Below are 22,379 nucleotides of genomic sequence, written 5' to 3'. Positions count from 1 at the left end.
AACACTCTGACATTGAAAAAAATCCTCTTTTTTAGGGCTGGGAATCTTTTACTCTCTCACGATTAGATTCAATTCAGATTTTTGGGGCTACGATTCGATCCTAAATGGATTTTCGATGCAAAACGATTTGATTCCTAATGATTTCTGCTTCAGTCTGTCGGTGTTGAAGGATCCTCATGATCTACTCCAGTCTGCTTTACAAGACAGAACGACTGAAGTGTCTTTTTCACATTTATTGAGTTTTAAACATTTATCCATGCTTAGATGGAATTGTTGAAACTGTTGCATAAAAGCAATATCACATATTGCTTAAGTAACAAAATTAAAAGTGCCTCTTTATTAAAATAAATAGTGCAGTTAAACATGCTGCCTTTTATATCTAAGGAAACGGAGGCCGACAGCAGCAGATTTGTTTCATTGTTTTATTTTTTTTAATCGATTTTGGGACATTTTATATCGATTCTTTGTCGTATTAAATGAGAATCGTGATTCTTATGTGAATCGATTTTTTTGGCACAGCCCTAGTCTTTTTAACCAGTGCAGCAAACAGGTGAGTTGAAGAGCAGGAGAAGCTGCTGCACTGTCAAACACACACACACACACACATATGTATATACAGTATATATATATAACACATACAGGATCAGGTTGGGTTGTCTGCAGGCGCACACATACTCAGCCAAAGCTGCCTGCAACACACACAGAGACACACACACGTTGCCACCCAGATGGCCGGTGGCCAAGGTCGGTGGTCATGCTGGGTGAGTTTTCATTTCTCCTTCACTGTGAGCTGAGCCGTCCTCTCTCTCTCTCTCTGTCCCTGCTGCACTGCTCACTACAACACTCACTCACATCTACATCACATCTACACCTCTTTATTTAGCTCTGGAGCACCTCAGCCTTCCTCCTCCTCCTCCTCCTCCTCCTCCTCCTCCTCCTCCTCCTCCTCCTCCTCCTCCTCCTCACAGACAGACAAAGCTCTGGCTCTGGTTCTGGTTCTGGAGTCTCAGAAGTTCCTCAGTCACACCAGTTTACAGTTTTTTCTCGATTGCTGAGACACATTTCTCGAAAGCTGCTCTCCTTTTCTCTAAACTGTGAACTCAAACCCCAATTTTCAAACTTCATTCACAAAACCTCAGACTCTTCTTGCAAAACCAAACTCTCACCTAAAAACAGTTCAATCTGTGCCCAAAACTGAACTATGTTGTCAAATCGTGCCCCAAGTCAATCAAAACTAAAAACACTACTGAGCAGTCACTAAACACTACATAGACAAATAGAAAACACAATGCTCAGGACATGAAGCTGTAGAGATACATGTTTATTGTTCACTGTAGCTAAATGCATGTTGCAAAACAAAAAAATGTAGCACTTGTACATGTAAAAACGTTAAATAAGTGCAAAAAACAGAAATCCTGTGCATTTAGCACTTGTATACGGTAAGCCTTCGTAAAAGTAAAGTACAAAAATATACAAATGAGAAGTGCATAACTCAGCCACAGCACCATTTCTCCGTACTGCATTAGGCCACAGGACTTCATCCTCAACTGGCTCATATATAGTATGTAGACATGTTCCCTCACATCATTAGCCACAAGTGTTAATTTTGAGTTGAGGGGCCCTAGTTTGCTGGCGCAGCGCAGGTGGCGCAAGGTAACGCAGCCGGTCTAATGCAAGTTTCGACCAGCGCAGCCGAGCGCAAAGTCAGATTGGGAGATTTGTAGATCGCGCTGCGCTGAGATAGGCGTGGCCGCGCAGCAGGGGGAGGCGTCACAGATTCAGCTTGGTGCAGTGGAAGTTTTGTGCGAAAATGTCTCGCCGAGGTTGCGCTGAAAGCTCGCCACCTCCAACCAGGTCTAGTCTCAGCGCAGGGCGGAGCGCAGCAGGTGCAGTGGAAGTTTGGCTGACTGACCTGCAGTGCACACACGTCACCAAGACCTCACAGGCAGATCTCCACAGTTCCAGACACATTTCAATGCAATAAATATCCACAATAACCACTATTTAATGCAACTAATGGAATCAACACGTGAATTTATATCTATATAGATTGTCCCGTCACATCTGACGTCAGATCAAAGCAGAGATCAAAGGCTGTGGCATGCGTAATGGAAACTCCACCTGAATTAACACAGCAGGGACGAACTGGCACTGAAAAGCAGCTGTGGATGTCCCAAGCAGGACTGAGGGTGGATGACTGCATGTCGCTGCCGTGTTGAGATACCACTCTGCCCTTGTGATGATTGCTTTATTTATTTATTTACTTATTAATTCATTAGCGCATCAGGCAGCCGTAATGAAAAACAAAACACAAATCTTCATCTCTCTTAGTCCACCACCACAGCCTCGGTATCAGATAGTCAGTATATAGCCTACTACAGTATACTCAGCATCTCTATCACAGAAAAAAAAAGAGAAAAAAAGAGACGGACAGAGAGAGAGAGAGAGGAGGACAGAGAGAGAGAGAGAGAGAGAGCGTCCTTTACGCTGATTTCATCCGTTACGCATGGTGTTTGTTTATGTTGTATTATACCTCTCATCTTGCTTACAGGGTTTGAATAAATGTGAGTTTCTTTATTAGTTTATTAGTTGTTGTTTCTTTCATTGGGCAGGGGTTCTCAGTGTATCAGATCAAACCTGATTAAGGATATTTGTATTATTATTAGTAAACTCATTGTTGGTCACTCTGAGCTCGGACCTCCGGGGAAACAGCTGTTTCCTCCGGGGAGAGGTTCGGCCTCTGGCGTCGCTGTCTCCTCCGTCCATGTCCAAGTATAAAATGACAAACTTGCAGCGCGCATCGCCCTCCGCGCAGTTAAAGGTGAGGAGAGGAGCTCATTTGATTGGTGAAGATCTGACTCGGCTGTGTCAAACCCACTCCACACCTTTCTCTCCTCCTCCTGTCTCCCTCCCGCCCTCTCTCCTCCCTCTTCGCCGTTTGCGCCGGTGGGAGGGACGAGGGGAGGGTTTACGCTGGTCTAAGTCTGACTGCGCGGCCCACCAATCTTGCGAAATGGACCTGGTCCACGCCCCGTTGGCGTGGCGAAGCTGCGCTGAGCTTAGACTTCGCTCGGTCTAAGAAACTAGGGCCCGTTGTGTTCAACTTGTGCTTTAATTGTGTTTGACTTTTGCCACCTGTGCTCAGCATTATGCACAGGTGCATCACAATGAAAATGTGTTGGTGAGTTGTGTCTAAACAGGTGAAAAGTGCTGATGGTTTTGCCAAAAGAGCAACTGAGCATTTGGTTCAGACAATAGGGTTTAGGGTTTTAGCAATTGAGAAAAACTGTAAAGATAAAACTCTGCAGGTCTGGTCTCTCCTCCTCTGTGTTGCTACTGTAACCCTCCTCTCCTCCATGTGCATTTGTTTTCATAGTTTTGGAATTTTTGTTAGTATTTAATTAAAACTAAATAAAAACTAGTCGATTCCTCTAAAATAAAAACGAAACTAAAACCGATTCATCACTTGTTGAACTCACTAAAACTAAACTGGAATAAAAGGATCAAACTGAGAAACTAAATAAGAATAAAAACTGAAGTAAATGTTGAGAGCTCTTCGGAGCCGACGGACCTCCAGCTCAGCAACAGGCTGACGATGAGTGAAGTGTTGAAATGAAAAACTGAAAGTTCCTCCAGTTTTCACTGAACCCACTGTGACCTCAGCACTGAATGACCTGCATTATAAACATACTGAAGAGAAAGTGTTGAGGTCTGTGTACGACTCCAGGTTATATTCACTTTACAGTTCTTTATCATTCATATTTTACTTTTCCAATCATTTCACTAATTTAATCTCTCTAGTATAATCTTCTATAAATATCACATTTTATTAGACGAGCTGATCAATAAGTCGGCAACTGGAGTAAGTCACAGAAGTGGTCTAGTGGCGTGGAAGTACAGCAAGTTAGTTCTCTTTAAAATGAATAAAGGTGGAACTAGAAGTATGTATTGTGATGTAAAAGACAAATAAATTGTACTGTAGAGCAGGACGACGGTTAAAGAGGCAAATAACAAATAAATTAAAGTGGAAAAATACAAAACTTTACATTGCTTCATAAAATATTTCTGTAAAAAATTATCAGATGTCTGGACTCGTCTGTCCATCCAATGAAAACTATTAGTGTTCATAGTTTTCTGTAATTTGTCACATGTCATCAGAAGATGCTCTGCTCTCCTATTGGCTGTTTTGAAGGTCTGGGCGTGTCCTTCTTTACATTATCACTAAACCACGACACGTCTTAAGACCTGTTTGTATTTACCTGCTCCCAGTGATCCAGTTCAAACTGTTCACACCTCTTGTTCCTGTTCATCCTGCTCTCTGGGTCTTAGAAGTTGTGTTAGTCGTCTTTTTCATTTTAATTTATTCATTTATCTGTAATGGGACTCTGCAGATTCATGAACATACGAAAATAATGTTGTAAATTTGCCAGATTTAGCTTCCATCCGTAGTCCCAACCTAAGTCTGTGTGTTTCGCTAAAATAACAACCCCCACAGTATTTTTGTTGTTGTTGCAGGGTATCCGCGGGGTCTTGAAAAGTATTACAAGGTGATAAATCAATTTTGGGAAAATTAAGACCCTTAAAAAGTATTAAAAAGTCTTTTCACAACATTATAAAGTCTTAATTTTTGAAGGTATTTTTTCTGAATTAGCTGTCCAAGAGTTTGAGTCCTAAAAAATAGGGGTGTCAACAATAATCGATTCGGCGATGCATTGCAATGCGGGACATGCACGATTCAGCATCGATGCGGCAACGTGCTATAATCGATTATGTCACTGTTTATTTTCTGGCCTCAAATAAAGTTGTGAAGTTACAATTACCTCCGGGGGCGTTTCCGGAGCAACGACATGCGCAGCCTGTAGCTACATGCTAAGCGGCAGCACCAGCAGTAGCAGCGTTGCCGCTGGCTTTCTTTTCCTTTTTTTTCACCCGCGGTCGGGTCGAGAATTAATTAACGCTCATGAGTCCGGCCGTGTTCGGTCCGAGATTCAACAAGCTGGTCGGGCTTTACCGTTACAGGCAGCATGCCCGTTTATCACCAATAAACACAGTAGAGGAGGGTGAGTGACTGAGCTCAGGCTGTGTAAGACGGTGGGGGTGGGGGGGGGGGGGGGGGGGGATAGACCTCCGTGCCGTGTAAAAAAACAACAACAAAAAGTGTCACGACTTCCTGTATCTGGCCCTTCAAAATAAAAGCCACATAGTCTTTCATATTGATTTTGAGACACGGCTCCAAAGGTTTGTTTGTTTTTTCCTGCGACCAATCGAAGGCTAATTTGTGGGGGCAGCCCTAGAAGTGATTTAAATGCCATATCCAATACATACCATTCAATTTTATTTTATTTTATGACATTTATGTCAAAGATACAGGAGAGTGATAATACACACATAGCAGCCAATAAAATCTCTTGTTCAATATCTCATGACTGATGAAAAATTTGCCATGTTGAGTGCAGTAGAATTTTGATGCATTGCAATGCATCGCAATGCATCGGAGAATCGAATCGAATCGAATCGTTACCTGCTGAATCGTAATCGAATTGAATCGTGAGGGCAGTGCCAATGCACACCCCTACTAAAAAACATTGTAAAAGTGTGTGAATTTATTCATTTTATTAAAAAACAAAGATGAACCGGTACATAAAAAAAGAAAAGAAGATTGTTGTTTTTGTTTTTTGAGAGTGGAGCAATATTTTTTTTTTATAAACTCTGCCTTTGATTTATTATCCTTGAATTCTGTTGTATCATAGTGGTCTATAGTCTTCATCACAAACTAAAACTGTTACGTTAAAAGTGTCACTGATGTAAATGGTTACAGCTTGAAGCTTCAAGATTCCTGTATTTACCCTGTGTTGTGCACCCAGAGATAACTTCCTAGTAACGGCCCTGTTAGCTCAGTATGAGCTCATTAACAGGTGATGACGATGATGATAAGAAATTGGAGAAGTTTCTTTAGTGGAAGTGCAAACGGATCACAGACTGAACAAACATGAACAGCAGCGTCGGTCGACAGAAAGGTGGAACAACGTGTGTAATGTTTTACACACTTCAGTGAGAAATATGAACCTTCACACTGTGACTCAGCCTGTCAGTGTTTCTGTAGTCTCTCATCCCATCACAATTATGTGTTCAGTCTTTCAAAATTGTCCGGCCGTAAACCAGCTGACCCCAGCCAACTCTTTTTCATTTCATTTTTTCATTTGTTACCGTGTATTTGAGTGTTCTGAGTATCAAAACAATATTCAACACATGTACTGTCAGTAGTTACAGTAAAAAAAGAAAAGAAAAAAAGCCTAAGTCATTATGATGAATGGAGTAGAAGTGTTTTCCATTCATCATAGTGTTTTAAACTGAGCACATCAGTGTTCAACTGGTTCTTATAAATGTCTAGTCATATGATGGTTTGTGTCGTTTGAGACTAAAACAGCATTTTGAGAATAAATAACATTGTTTTGAATGTAAAGTTTCATTTTGCAGGAGGAGTGTGAGGGGTTTTGCCCATTGTGTGTGTGTTTTTGGATTTGTGTGTAGAGTTCTGAGAGTATGGGGCATGCTTTCAGAAAATGTGTGTAAACAATCGAGAAAAACTGTAAAACAGTAAAAGGATTAGTAGTGTACGGTGTAGAAAGTGGTACAAGTCCCTTTCAAAAGTGCAATGTACTGGATTACTCTAGTAAACTGCTGATCCAGTATTTTTTCATGCTTCAGGTAGGTTTATATTTGTGTAACGGTTTGGTAATCCTCCATCAGGTTGTTGATCTGACCTCTCCTCCTCCTTCCTCCCTCCCTTCCTTCCTCTTCCTCACACCTTCTGCTGCTTTGACGAAGATAAAGACGTCCGTCGAGTCGAACGGTGACACGTTGTTGTGTCACATTCGGTAGAAATGGTGGGAAGTGGCGCTATGAGGAAATGATGTAAAACAGACTCGCTGCTTCACATGTCAAGGCTCTGTTTGTCTGAAAGGAAGTGGCTTTGAGGGCAGTTGCAGATTGGCAGACAGGAAGTAGGCCGCACAGCAGGTTTCATACCGCTGCCATGGCGATGGCTGCTGAGGGATGTTGCCATTGGTCGCCCAGTGTCCAGGAGCTGGCTGATAAATAAATGCCAGGACGCAGCGGCAGCCGCCACCGGGAGGGTCGGTCGGCCTTTTCTGCCCTCAGAGCGAAATGAGAATGGAAATGAAACATCGAGCTCTGATCTTCCAACGAACAGAAGCTCTGACTGACACAGGAAGCGCGAAAGGAAGAGATATCAATCACCTACCTATCATGTTCCCCACACCCCGCGGCCTCACACTCACTCTGAAACTCAAATCTGCACTCACAAGTTTGCAGTCTGCAGATTTTTTTCCCTGTTTATCATTTCAAATAAAAAGTTCTTTACATAAACATGAGCAGCAGAGTCTGGTCGACAGGTAACGTGCTGACTTCCTCCAGCAGACAGAGAGAGAGAAGTGCGGCAGTGATCTTACCTTGGATGCTGTGGAGGTAAACTTTGAGGCCTGAGCGCAGCTGCTGGTCGGCGACCCGTTCAAACTGCTTGGAGAGTCTGTTGATGGCGCTCTGGAGCGAGTCGTACCTCTTGATCTCTGCTTTGATCGCAATGGAGTTGACCGACTTGCTGCCGCTGCTGTTCATCCTGACTCCTGGAGCGATCGGTGGTTAAACTGAAGCAAGGCGCCTTCGCTTCAGCCCATTTGAGCCGCTGCTGGAGTCACTTTGGTCCACAGGTTGAATGCGAACACGAGAAAACAGTGGCGGCGGCGGTGGAGGAGAAGAAGGGTGTCTCTCTCTCTGTCGCTCTCTCTCTTTTTCTTTCTCTCTCTAGACCACAGAGTCGGCTCGGAGAGATGTGCGTTTCCTCTGCAGGTTTCAAACAAACTGAATTCACTTCCTTGTTTCTAACCATATTGTTCAGTACACAGCAGCTCCGACTGACACCGCGATCACGCCACGGAAAAGAGGTCTGAGGACATTTCACTTTAATACACCTGCTGCTGCTGGGACAGGAGCAACAACACCGACATGTTGTAGTCTAACACACTGTTAATGTGTGGTGGTGTTGTGTTGGAGCAGTGTGTGTGTCTGTAGTGAAACAACCACGTGTGTAATCACTTCTGCACTGTGGCCTGATCACACTACACAACATATCGTAGTTCTACAGTGTGACTCAAGTATCTTTACACTAGGTTTTATATAAACTAACAATACATTTCTATTTTTTCCCTCTGCTATGAATCATCCTGTGACCCAACTGTAAATACAGCAGATACACAAGCCCTATGTCTAATCATATATACCTTCATATATAAGACATGAGTCTTTTTATTTGTCCCACGTATTAGGTGTTACAGTAGCACAAAGAAAGCAAAGACATTTATATTCTTTGCCTTCTTCATGTGCTACTATAACACCTGATCAAACTTTTGCATGACAAAAGTTTGTCCCCCCCTGGTGCAAATGTCTGTTAATGTTAAAACAGTTCATCAAGTGGAAGATGAAATGATCTCCAAAAGACATAAAGTTAAACATGAAACACTCTTCTTTTTTTTCAATATTTTAATCAATATCAGTGTATTATTTTAGTTTTCTACAGTTTCAGAGTGAAAAGGAGAAACAAAGCAGCAGCAGCAGCAAAAGAATGGGAAACCCAGGAGACTTGAGCTCTCAGAGAACTTTGACCAAGGAATCAGACAAGAGATTTACTATTTACACACTGTGATAGTTTGCAAAGGGCGGGGGGCAACTAGCTACTAACTATGCAGGGGGCAAACTTTTACATGACACTGTATAAGTCAGAGCCGCTGGTTTCACAACAAACCACTGTGTGATTCTTTTCCATGTAGCTATGAACCATGTGGCCTCAACATGAATTTGTACATTATCTGTGTTCAGTCTACAGGTGAAGCTCCCTCTACACTACAGTCTTCTCTCTCTACAGTCTAAACAAAGTTCATTAATAATATATTGTATATGAGTAATAACAGGTGGTTATTTATTTATTAACATCATATTTGGTTCATAGAGCCAACAATACATTTCAACACATATATTTTAAATAAATCAAAATGACCACAAGAGGATGAACAGTCAGAATTTGTAGGATCTTAAAATAAAATGGATTATTTCACTAATATTAGAGCAAATGGTCTCAGTGCTGTAGTTTCCAGATCCATGTTTTGTTTTGTTTTTATGTAAACTTTATTTGTTGCACATCATCTACACAAATATAAGTACTGAGATGACATTAGTAATGTGCTTGGATAACATTAGAAATGGAAATAACATAGGGGGGAAAAAAGGAGTAGTGCAAATATACAACACTGGGGGTTATTGTAGACAAAATACTAATGAAATGAGAATGGTACAAAACTCCAAAGGTGCTTTATTTCACAATATGTGCGTAGCTTTGGTTTACCCCAAATAACTAATGCCATCTGTCTTTACTTTGTTGCAAAATTATTTATTTTAATAGATATATGTAAAGGTTATAAAAATAGGTTATAAAATACTTTAAATGTTGAGCATAATTTAACGTTTTCACAACTTTTCTGTTGCAAGCAGAGGTCGATTTCCGGCTCCATGTTACTTTACAACACAACAGATTTGATGCTTTGGAGCGATGACGTTATCTTACGTCCTGACGCAACGCGTGACGCTGACGTCACCGATCACGCCCTCTCCATTGACCAAAAACACCTGAGAGACGTCAACGGAGCGGACGGACTGACAGACAGCCGCAGCAGCGCCGAGCCTCTGCGTTTATTCCTCCCGTTGCCCGGCAGCCTGAGCACCGCAGAGAGAAAACTATGGTCTGTGGCGGGTTCACCTGCTCCAAAAATGCGCTGTGCTCCCTGAACGTGGTTTATATGGTGAGTGAACAAAATGGGACCATCATGCTAAAAGCTAAAGCTAACTCGCTAGCCTCGTTAGCTCAGGGCTGAAGTAACGGTGTTTTAGCCTGTTAGCTGCACCGTTAGCCTGTCTGTTAGCAGCACCGTTAGCGGCGGGGATGTTGTTGTTATAACTGCCGGTTTCTGCCTCTCTTCTCTCCGCCTTCCCTCCACAGTGACTGTCGGTACGTACGTTACTCTCTGCTGGTAGTTAGTTACTCACAGGAAGCTAACGGCTAGTAGCGGGAGTTAGCACAGTAATGTGTATAGAACAGAGTAGAGGTGTTAGCCTGTTAGCCCGGCGTTAGCCTGGTAGTTAGCTGTCCTCATTGTGTTGTGTTGTATTGTGTTGTGTTCCGTTAGCCGGAGACTAGAGCAGCTGACCTCAGATCAGATGGTGACATGTCGGAGTGGCTCATCTTCAACAACATGCTCTATCAGTGTCACAGCCAGATGTTATCAGCTGCCCCAGTGTGTGTGTCTGTGTGTCTGTGTGTCTGTGTGTAGCTGTAGCCCAGCTAACACACTCCTGGTATTTGAACTGCTGATTAATATGTAAGATAAAAATTCCAATCCAGGATTGATTGATTGATTGATTGATTCAGTTTCTCAGCTGCACAAACAATAATTTAATCAATAAAAATATGCTTAGAAACAGAGTAAAAGAATAAACAGCGATAAAGAATTCAATCCTATTGAAATAAACTAAAAGTAATAGGTAGTAAACAGTAAATGAGTTACTATAACACAAAGTCTGTCTGTCTGTGAGGAGCCTGTGTTTGTCAGTAGATAATTCTAAGTATTAGATGGACACATTGATTATCTAGCCTATACAGTAATACTTTATGTTTATTAATGACCTTGATACAGATATTACATGTATTACACAACAGGTAGTCTTACATTCAGTTTAACTGGCTCTGCTGTATAAACCCTGCAAAAGTAAAGTGATAAGACTTTAATAATAATCTTTAATAATCCTTTAACCACCACCAAAGTACAGGAGATGGAAAATGAACTAAATCCAATTAATATATTGATAACAACATACCATTTATTGTTGCAGGGCTCTTAGATAGAAGGCATTTCCTTTTATTAGTCGTATGATGGGGAAGTTGTGATGTTGTTGTGTCTGACTCTAGGTAATCTGATTACTCTAACACATATAAAACCTGACTGTGTTTGTCAGTGAAATGATTCCAACTATTAAAATAACTCACTGATATCTATGTGAAGTATTATACTTTATGTTTATTAATGACCTGGATACAGGTAGTCCTAAATTAAGTTTAACTCGCCCCGCTGCAAAAATGAAGACGTGTCCTTTATTAGTCGTGCGATGGGGAAGTTGTGTTGTTGACTCTGTTTGTGTGACGTTGTCGTACAGAGCGCTGTGTGGATAAATACAAAATATTTAATAAAACAACTTTTTAATCCAGACCTCGACATGAAACTCAGTTAAACACAAACATGGAGGAAGTCAGAGTGTTTGCAGGTCCTGTGTGTGTTTATGTGTGTGTGTGTGTGTGTGTGTGTGTGTGTGTGTGTGTGTGTGGTTGTGAGACTTTATATAACTGTAGACTCTGAGGCTGCGACAACAACAGAAGTGTGTGTTCAGTGTGTTTCTGTTGTGTGTCTGTCTGCATCAGCTGATCCTCTCTTTATCACACTGAGGTGTGTGTGATAGTGAAACAGGATTAAATTAACTGTGTATTATAAAAAGCCTCATATTGAACTTGTGAACGCTGATATGAAGTCCTGTCGTCTTTGACACAGTTTTCTTCTGTTGCGTCACATTGTCCAGGTGTTTGTGTTGTTGTTGTGTTGCCTAGTGTGTTAACAATCAGCTGTTCCTGCCCATCGCTCACTGATGTTGTTAAACTCTTCCCACGCAGCGACAGGATGTTAACTCTCAACTGAGCTGCTGAGATACAACATCTATATATATTTATATCTATATTTATATCTATATGTCCTTATGAACTCACAACCTGAACTAAACCTGACAGACCGAGTGTCACCAGGTTATAGGTCAGGTGAGGTGAGGTCTGCTCCTGCCTCACGGAAGGAAAAGGAAGCTTATTACCTTGTCAGTGCAGGTGCTTTAACACCTTGGATGATGTCATTGTGAAACAGGGCGAGGCAGCTTTATTTATATAATAGAGCATTTTCACACCAAGGGACAACTCAGTGTGCTTTACATTAAAACTAATTATTACACGGCTCTATTGAATGCTGCTCTCTGATTGGTCCATCGCTGCGTTCTACAGTCCGTCATTTCTGTATAACGGACCGTCGTCAAGTATAACAGACCGTTGCTAGGGACGCCGCTCTGATCAGCGCAGCACAGAAAAGAGAAACTATGCAGGATATTTACCTTGTGTTTCATTTTTACCGTCATTAAACAGCTTCGGACTAATAGTGATGTTAGATAAATGATTTGTAACTTGTTACAGTGAGAGTGGAGGCTCCTTCACATCGCTGCTGGAAACCAAACCTGCGATCAGAGCCTCTGACCCGGTGTCACAGCTCTCCTCACACAAACGCACCCCGTAAACAGTAAAGTTAATCTCTTGTTTATGACAGAAAAGACTACACACAATACATCATAACATGTGTATGATAATCCATCGATCCACTGATTAATTATTTTTTAGTTAGTTTAAGTTTATTTCGGACATGTTAAAAGAAATAAAACATAATACAGAAATGGACAGACATAACATATAAAAACTTTGCAAAAACAACATATGAACAAAAAAGAAATATATATATATATATATATATATATATATATATATATATATATATATATATATATATATATATATATATATATAAAATACAAAAAAGAAAAGAAAATAATTGAAAATAAAGGTAATTTGATTTTTTTTTGTTTTGTTTATTTGTTTGTTTCATGTCCGAAAAGGAGTGGGAAGAAGTAAAACTTATTTACTCCCACCCCTTATTCATAAATTATCTATCAAGTTATCTAGTCATTATTACTTGAATTTATCTATCAAGTTATCAAAGGCTTCAAATGCACGACCAGGAGGAGGCTCAGCAAAACAGCCGACGTGACCGGACATGGAGATTCACTAAATGATGCAATTACAAATCGATGAACGTCGTATTTTGTAGTAGTTTCAAATAAATTATTTCACTCGTAGGCCGTGTTCTAAGCGGGATAATGTATAGTTGGTCAGTTGTTAAAAAACCTTTTAAAAGTTTAACACAAGACAGTAGAAATTGGAAACTTAAAAAATTAAATACATAAGTAAAAGCAAGAAAAAAGAATAAAAGAAAGTACAGAAAAAAAAACATGAAATATTGAAACAGGTGTGTGAGTCAGACATGATGACACAGTGTGTGAAGTCACAGCTCACAACACACCGACCAGGTTGTAGAGAGCTCAGTTACTGTGTGTGTGTGTGTGTGTGTGTGGTCAGGACAGGAAACAGGAACACACACTTCCTCCTGCAGCTCAGCAGTCAGATGTTCAGTAAACGGCCGACGACGTCACAGTGACACGTTGACGACCTCGTTGTCTCTCTGCTGGACGAACGGCAGATGTTTCACTTCATGACTCGTTTATCAGACGTTTGTTGTGTCAGATAGTTTTATAATAACTGACAGTTTGTGTTGTTGCAGTTGTTTAGACTCAGTAGAAACTGTCCAAGAAAAGATATCGGACGATTTGTGCAACATTTGTCCACAAAAGGCTCTTTTTATGTGTTTTTATATTTTCTTTAACACAAAGTTTATACTGTTTCTACTCTACACTATATGAGTTCAGTGGTGTCTCTAAGGATTCCAGTCATGTACCAGAAATATTTGATTGTTTTCTTAGTGTTTGTTGTGGTTGAAAGAATTGCCCCCATAGGTTAGCGTTGTGGCTATCTCTAGCGCCGGGTAGCCATGGTAACTCTGGTTTGCCTGCAGCAATTCGAACATATTTGAATATCTATTTGCGCATTGTGCCAACAGGAGGACAAACTAATACAAGACATAACTACTTGTATAGGTATTTTTAAAAAAAATTTATTTCAATTTTAACATCTTTGGCAATGCCCAGGACATTACAAAATGAACTCGCTCGCGGCTTACACAGCTTGCATATAACTTTATCTCGCTCAGCATTTTTTCCGTCCACCGTGTCTGCCCAAAATCCGAAGAATTTCCAAACGGAGCTTCTAAAGTTGGAGTCCAGACCACTTTCTCCGAGTTTGGCTCCGAACATCCCGCCATCTCTCTCTGCATGTGCCACGGTGACGGCCCACGGACGGTTTTTGTCGCGTCTCATGTGACCTGTCCCTGACCCGGCCGTCATAGAGTGCGCCCACTCACAAAGCAGCCGCTGTTTTATTAATTAATTAATTAATTTCTGTTTTTTTCCACACTCAGTTTTTTTCTCCCACTTTTTATTTAATTAATATTCAATATTAATATATACATTTTCACATTTGAATTTAGAGTATTCGTTGACAGTGCTACTGGGTGACCATCAGGACAACGATTTAGGGGTCAAAAATGACCGGAATTCTCCTTTAATAATAACTGACAGGCTGTAGATGTGTCAGGCTCAGTAGAAACTGTCCTGGGATCAGCAGCTTCATGACGAGAAAAGAATTCAACATTTAAACTTTTAGACTCTTCACCTGCTTCGTTTACATCCACAAAGTCCTGCCCAGTGTTGACGGGACAGAAGAGTTGTTGTGTTGTCATGTTGTTGTAGTTGTAGTTGTGGACCATGTGATGAGCTCGTCCTGCCTCAGCTGACTCTGATTACCCTCCTCCCCCCCCCCCCCTCCACAGCTGGTGGGGCTGCTGCTCATCGGAGTAGCAGCATGGGGCAAAGGCTTCGGCCTGGTGTCCAGCATCCACATCATCGGAGGAGTCATCGCCGTCGGCTTCTTCCTGCTGCTCATCGCCATCGTCGGCCTCATCGGGGCCATCCACCACCACCAGGTCATGCTGTTCTTCGTATCCTTTCACTAACACAAAGACAAGCAGGTGATGAGCTGCTGCTGTCGTTGTGATACGCAGGTAAACACACTTCACATGCATTAATATTTCAGTCAACCCACTACAAGGCAAACAGCTTCACTTATATAGCAACTCAATGAGCTTTACATTAAAACAAAACATTTAACAGTAAGAACTGGAAACAGGAAAACACAAAAAACTAATTAACAAATTAAAACATAAAAACATACAATTAAAGGGTCAGGGTTAGAGTTAGGTTATGAGACAGTCTGCACAGCCACAGGCTTTCACTTTGATCAGGTCGCGTTCAGGAATAATAATTGATTATTCTGAGTCTAGTGCATAATATTTATGAAAACAGAAGCCATGATAACAGTAAAGAACGGCAAACAACCAGGAAAAGAATAATATATATAAACAAAAACATGGCTGTATCCGATATTCCAAGTAAATATATATAAAAACATATTATTATTAAAGTAAGTGGGCCCCAGGGAGAGGTCAAAAGGGTTAGAGGTTAGGTTAAAATAAACCCAAAATAGTCAAAAATGGAAACATTAAAAGCAAGAATAAAAGAAAGTACAGAAAAAATGATAATAAAATAAAAACTAGACTAAAATAGAGCGTAAAATATGAGTTTGCAGCATAAAATATAGATTTTATTTGTATTAAAACGATGAAAAGGACTTACAGTGGTATAACTATAGTCTATGTCAGGGGGTCAAACGTGACACAAAGTGTGAAAGTTACATAAAAGACATAAGAGGCGTAATGAATGTTGTTGAAATTGCACATATTTTTTGTTGTTGTTCATAATATGTTTTGTAAAAGGACAGTTTATTTAATGTAAAACATCTTAATCATGAACTTCTCTGCACTAAAACAAAGGGAAAGGTTTATAATTCTCATTATTTAGAGGTTATCATGATGTTATTTTACTGGTCCGGCCCGTCACATTCAGAGATCTGAGCTAAGATGAGTTGGACATCCCAGGTGTGTGTGATGCTGCTGCATGTGGGTCGGTGCCGGTCCGGTCACATGACTGACACATTTAAGACCAGCGCAACGGGGAGTAGAGTAGAAGAAAACACACACACACACACACACACACACACACACAGCATTGTTGGAGCTGTAGAGAGCAGCAGCAGCAGCAGACTGCAGCTCAGACTGAGGAGGCGTTCGTTCAGAAAGCGGGTCACACTGCACCAGGGATCTATCTGCATTTTATTTTTAAATCTGGTTAAACAGCTCAGTTTTTTACCTGTCGGAGGACGAGCAGAAGCAGAAGGAACTGGACCACCTGCTGTTCCCTCTCATTATTACTATTATATGGCACAGAAACGTCAGCGCAGCCACCGGTGATAATGTGCTTCAGCAAAAAACGTTTTATATAATTGACCGTGTTCAAAAGAATAAAAACATCTGCACAACCTGCTGCTAAAGTCACACAACAGCAACAATAGCAACGTGTCTTTTCCATGTTGAATAACCCAAACAAGCTTTTATCTGCTTCAGCTGCTGAACAAAGATGAAACTCCTCTCCACTGCTTCTGTTGTTCCTGTTAAAGGGATAGTTCAACATTTTAGCAAATTGGCCCATCACCATAATCCCTATAGTCATAGCAGTAGGTTCGTTACTGTACCTTTAATTGTCGGTGCAAGCTGTTTTTAGAACGGCGGAGCAGAGCCGTGAGCTGCTCAGAGCTACGCTACGGAGGCTCATTATGGGATTTCTTGGTTTCCCTCATCAAACTCATCAAATACACAATCCAACAACTCCACAACGCTCTGGTGGACAAGTTGTGAGCTGCACATTCACCACGCTATGAGATAATAACACAACGTTACCACACAGAGTTGTTTTAGAGGGAAATTCATGCAAAACCGCTGATGATGCGCGTTGCCTTCAGGGACAGTTTTTCATCAACAGTCACTGTATTTACCAGTCTCGTGGGCTTTGAGAGGTTTTGCACATTCACAAGAACTTGTAGATAGATAAATAGAAACAGACCCGGTCCAGTACAGGAACCAGAGTCTGATTGAGACTCTTTATTTAATAATTTCTGGTATAATATAAATGTAGAGACGACATAAGGCAAGACAAGGCATCTTTATTTATATAGCGCATTTCATACCAAGGCAACTCAATGTGCTTTACATAAAGACAAAACATTAAAAAAATAAAATAGGTAAAGTTTAAAGTTCTTAAAAGAGCTCAGCTATAAGCACGTGAAAAGATAAATGTTTTTAACCTGGATTTAAAAGTGCTTACAGTGCTTACAGTAAACCGTAAACCTTCAGGTTGGAGCTGTCTGTTCACATGAAGCTCTGACATAAGATGTGTCTGGATGTTTGTGGTTAAAGGACAAGTCCAGTCAAATTCAACCTGGAGTATCGGTACCGTATTGATTCAGTTGTGAAAGGTTTCCATCTCTAGTCGACTCTGAGGCTCCGTGAGGTTTGTTGCGGTGGCTCTTATCTCTGTGGCCTTCAGCCCTTCAGCCCTGAACCCTGAGGGTGGAGCAGCTCAGGAATGTCAGGCTGTAAATCTGACGAGGAACAAACCAAACCAACAGAACGAGGCGACACTGTTATCATGTTGCTGCTGGATGGATCAACACACACTTCTCTGATAACGGTCGACGACGACGACAGAGTTTCAACATGTTCCTTCCTCATCACTCATACGTTTACATGACGGTGAAGAAAATGAATCATGGCCTCGAACGTGTTAGTCCGACTCAGACCAGACTTCTGTGATTGGAAACAGTTTTCCTTTTGCATGTGTAAAAATCGTCAAAAAAATATCACGATACTTATGTGAATCGATTTTTTCTCCCACCCCTAGTGATTAAGTGTGTTGTAGTGTCCTTGACCTCCTGCTCCAGTACATGGTGATCCTCTTCATCGTCTTCCTCTTCCAATTCGGAGTCTCCTGCTCCTGTCTGGCCATGAACCGAGGACAACAGGTGGGTCAGCTGCAGACACGCAGACATCAGCATTCAGGATTCATCCCTACTGGCTGTTGTTCAACTCTCTCTGGTGTGTGTCTATCTGTGTGTGTAGGAAGCTCTGCTGAACTCTGCCTGGAGACTCCTGGAGAATAAAACCAAGACGGACCTGGAGAGCCAGCTGAACTGCTGCGGGCTGCTCAACGTCACCTCCAGCCGGACGCAGTTCGACCTGGATGTGCAGAACTGTCCAGCTGTGAGTCTGAGTCTTCATCTGTTCACACTGTGTTGGAGAACTGTGTGTTTTGTAGGGCTGTTTTCGACTAAGGATTTTCATAGTTGAATCTGATTCGTCAGATTTTGCCGTAGTCGACTGATCGTCGAACCTTTTTTTTTTTTTTTTTTTAGATAGCAGCAAATTTGCGACTTTTTCCCCGTTTCAAACAAAAGAGCTTAAACACCCCAAAAATATGGTCGGTGTAAAACAAATACCTTTATTTATTTCCCACACTTTGGATGATTTTTAGTAGCCATTGTGAGCCAGGGTATGCGTTTATGTCACGTTGCCCTGGACAACGCTCCTTTTGCTCGGACTGAGTGGCACTTTTTTAATTATTGTTTGACTTTTTTTTGTTGAAATTTTACCACTTTTCCTAGAATTTTTTTTGAGAAATTTTACCAGTTTCTTCTCAATTTTTCTATTTTAGTTTACTTTTATTTTATTTTTTTTTACCCCTTTTTGTATTTGCCCCTTTTTTTGAGAGAGAGAAAATTTCTATAATTTTTTTGCAAAATCGTACCACTTTTCTCTCATTTTTAAAAAGAAACTTTTTTATTTTACTTTTTTTTCTTTTTCTTTGAAATTTTACCACTTTTTTCTAGAAATGTTTCAACTTTTTTGGGGAGAAATTGTACCACTTTTTTCCAGAAATTTCTCTATAATAAAAATGTACGCCTAATTTAAACGTACATTGATTGTTTGTGTATTTCTGGTGTTTTTTTGTCCAATGGGGTCTGTGGTCTAATTTGTATCAATTTTGGGTCCTTGATATAAAAAAAGTTTGAGTTGAGAACCACCAGTGATACAAGTATGAACAGTTTACCACCTAAAAAGCAGTTTACCCACTACAAAACATTAGACTACACCACTGGTCTGATCTCTCTGTTTATTTCTTCTCTTTCTTGTCTTTTCGCTGCAGTTATGCAAAAAGGAGAGCGTGTGTTTCAGCTGTGGGGACAAGATGCTGAATCATGCAACAGAAGCTCTGAAGATCCTGGGAGGAGTGGGACTCTTCTTCAGCTTCACAGAGGTCAGTGTGTGTCTGCTGCTGGTTTATAGGAGGGAATAAAAGCAGCAGGAGCAACAACACGGTCACAGAGTTAAACTACGCTCATGCTGCAGACACAAGGTTTAGATTTCACTTTCATCTGTAGATTAATAATTCATAGTGTTCAGTGACACAGAGCAACAGCACAGGATTCACTCACTGTGTCTCGTTACTGCACAACATGTAGGACGACCTGTTACTGCAAAACAACACATTTTATTTAGTGACAGTAATCAGATTACACTTCATCGTTTAGACTGGAAGTTTCACAGAGATGAAAAACAGCATTTCCTCTGGCTGTAAAGTTTATATACACCTATATATACCTATAAATAAACACATACTTGCATACTTTATGATTATTATTATGCATGTCCAAATTTTTAACAACTGATGCAGGTTTGGTTTCCAGCCTCCACTCTCTCTGTAACAAGTTGCAAGTCATTTATCTACATCACTATTAGTCCGAAGCTGTTTAATGACGATAAAAATTAAATATAAAGTAAATATCCTGCATAGTTTCTCTTTTCTGTGCTGCACTGATCAGAGCGGCGTCCCTAGTAACGGTCTGTTATACTTGATTACGGTCAATATACAGAAATAACAGACCGTAGAACACAGCGCTGGACCAATCAGAGAGCAGCGTTCAATAGAGCCGTGTAATAATGCAAAATATTTCGCAATTTAGTGTCTTTTATTCGTCACGTCTCCGGTGTGAAAGAGAAATAAATACATTCCAAAGAAATCTCTCACTGTATCCACCACTTTATTTTCCCATGATCCATTGCGTCACACCACAACGGAAGTCGGTTTTAGTAGCATTCTAGCAAGTGGCTAACTGGTAGCGTTAGCGGCTAACTGGTAGCGTTAGCCACCGGTGTAGATGTGGGGCCTCCGGGCTGCCAAAACCGTTTTGACTAAATCTGATGTTTGTCAAGTCTATAAAAGGAATTATTTATTATTGAACAAACATTACTATTTCTGTGTGCATGTTTTTGTATTTTGTCATGGTTATTGTAGTTGTTAGCTTTGCTGCTGCTGACAGCTAACAGCAGCAGCTAAGCTAACAGCAGGACGTCAGCTGTTAAAACCCTCCCGTTGTGGGACACGACATGAAACTACTCCAGTTAGCTCAGTCATGTTGGAACTAGGATATCCTCTGGAGAAAATATTTTTTCATGGGCCGTTTATTGAGTTATTGTTTATTGACACTGCTAACGGCTAACGGTTAGCCCAGCTAATCTAAAATGTTTGTTCAACAATTTGTTTTATAGACTTCATAAACATCAGAGTAGTCGCAACGGTGATATAGTGACGTGAAAATGTGACATAAAGCTAAAACTCGTCCGTATTGTTCTCATTAAAATTACATGATGATTATAAATAAAGTCATCACGGCCGATGTCTATCAACCAGTCGATGCTATCAACAATACAGTAACGCTGGAATGGAGCGTCATGGCGACACCCAGCGTCATTCTCCGGAAAGTGGTGGATACCACTTTATATCTTCACTGTCCTTTCAAAATAAAAGCACTAAATTTATATATCTGTCTGACCCGTGTCTCTCTCTCTCTCAGATCCTCGGCGTGTGGCTCGCCGTGCGCTACAGGAACCAGAAGGATCCTCGAGCCAACCCCAGCGCCTTCCTATAGTGGCACACACACACACTCACACACACACACACACACACACTGGCTTGCACACACACACACACACACACTGGCTCACACACACACACACTGATGCACATGTAGAGGCCGACACTGGGGCAGAAGATCCACAACACAACCACAGCACAGAACGGACGAGTGCACGCAGCACCTGACACACACACACACACACACACACACACACACACCTTCACCTGAGAAGAAACTACCACCTGTCCAGTTCTCGGTTGGTTCGGCTGGAGCCTCATGTATGACGGGATGAGCCGTTGGCATGGCGACGCAGCCCGGAGGTTGAGACTTCCTGATCCGCAGCCGCTGCTCCATCAGTCAGTCAGTTAGTCAGTTAGTTAGTTAATTAGTTAATTAGTTAGTTAGTTAGTTTACCGACGACGTAGCTTCTCTGCATGCATCCACTCTGCTCATGTCATTCCACACACACACACACACACACACACACACACACACACACACACACACACACACACACACACACACACACCAGGCGGCGGTGTGTGTGCGGTCCAACAGACGATGTTTATGCACCTTGTTCCTCACGGCAGCGTGTTGCATTCACTGGGAAAAGAAAAAAAAACTGGTTTTTCTGAGTCATTTATTTTTTCTGACTTAACGAGAAGCTCCTCCCACCTTCAAGTCACGTTTCACCGCTGCATCAAACCTCCACTTTCTATTTAATAGGTCATGGATCTACACTGAAAAAACTCAAATTCTTACCAAGAATATTTGTCTTATTATTTCTAGGTAAAATGTCATTTCTAGTCCAAATGGATCAAATTATACTAAAAAAAGACTCGTCACATTAAAAAGCAGCTTGTTTTTAGACACTTTTTACTTCTTTCAAGCAGATTTTCACTTGAAATAAGTAGAAAAATCTGATAGTGGAGCAAGTTTTTCTTTCTTATTACAAACACAAAAAACCTGCTTTCACTGGTAGATTTTTCTACTTAGTGAAAATTAGTTTGAAACAAGTGAAAATGATCTAAAAACAAGTTAATTTTTAGGTGATGAGTCTCATTTTAAGTGGAAAGAGATTAGTTTTGACTAGAAATGAGACATTTTGACAAGAAATACGACAAATATTCTTGGAAAGATTTTGAGTTTTTACAGTGTACTAAATCTATTATATTATTAGATCTAATAGATCCATCATATGTATATTCTCCACTTCAAAAAATACAGTCGAGTTCTCCCTGGCTTTGTATTGTAAGGGTAAGGATTGATTTCAAAATAAAGGTCACCTTCCAAAACTCATTCAACTGCATAGTTGATGTTGATGTAGTTTTTTAAAGGAAAACTTCACTCTTTTTTTTCTTATTTTCACTGTGTGTTCTCTGTAAATTCAGATTGATACTGAGAGGTTACGACCTGTTATCAGAGCAGTCTGATGTGGCACCTTTTATTTTGAAATCAGTCTTTACGTTACCTGCAGGTGGGAGTTTATCGCAGGATTTTGAAATTTCAATAAGTTAGAAAAAAAATAGTTGGAAAAACAGAAAATAAAGGTTTTCAGGTGAATGCAACACGCTCT

General features: G+C 40.8%; 2 protein-coding genes across 2 annotated transcripts in view; one reads left to right on the top strand and one right to left on the bottom strand.

Annotated features, from left to right (window-relative positions):
* The window catches only part of agap2 (ArfGAP with GTPase domain, ankyrin repeat and PH domain 2), a 63,729-nt gene extending 55,940 nt beyond the window's left edge, over positions 1–7,789 (bottom strand). The window contains exon 1 of the mRNA XM_083975288.1: positions 7,473–7,789. Coding sequence (XP_083831414.1) covers positions 7,473–7,638 — 166 coding nt within the window. The 5' untranslated portion in view covers positions 7,639–7,789. The remainder of the gene's footprint in view (positions 1–7,472) is intronic.
* A 1,920-nt stretch (positions 7,790–9,709) lies between these two features.
* tspan31 (tetraspanin 31) lies at positions 9,710–21,717 on the top strand. Its single transcript, XM_083974728.1, has 6 exons — positions 9,710–9,872; positions 14,709–14,876; positions 17,771–17,851; positions 17,949–18,089; positions 19,033–19,143; positions 20,741–21,717. Exons 1-6 carry the CDS (start codon positions 9,810–9,812, stop codon positions 20,813–20,815), a joined length of 639 nt encoding a protein of 212 aa, XP_083830854.1. The 5' UTR covers positions 9,710–9,809; the 3' UTR covers positions 20,816–21,717.
* Positions 21,718–22,379: the final 662 nt, after the last annotated feature.

This window comes from Trachurus trachurus (assembly GCF_905171665.1).
Source record: "Trachurus trachurus genome assembly, chromosome: 7".
Lineage (NCBI taxonomy): Eukaryota > Metazoa > Chordata > Actinopteri > Carangiformes > Carangidae > Trachurus > Trachurus trachurus.
The sequence above is the reverse complement of the archived record's forward strand: the minus strand, read 5'-3'. Positions and strand labels throughout refer to the sequence as shown.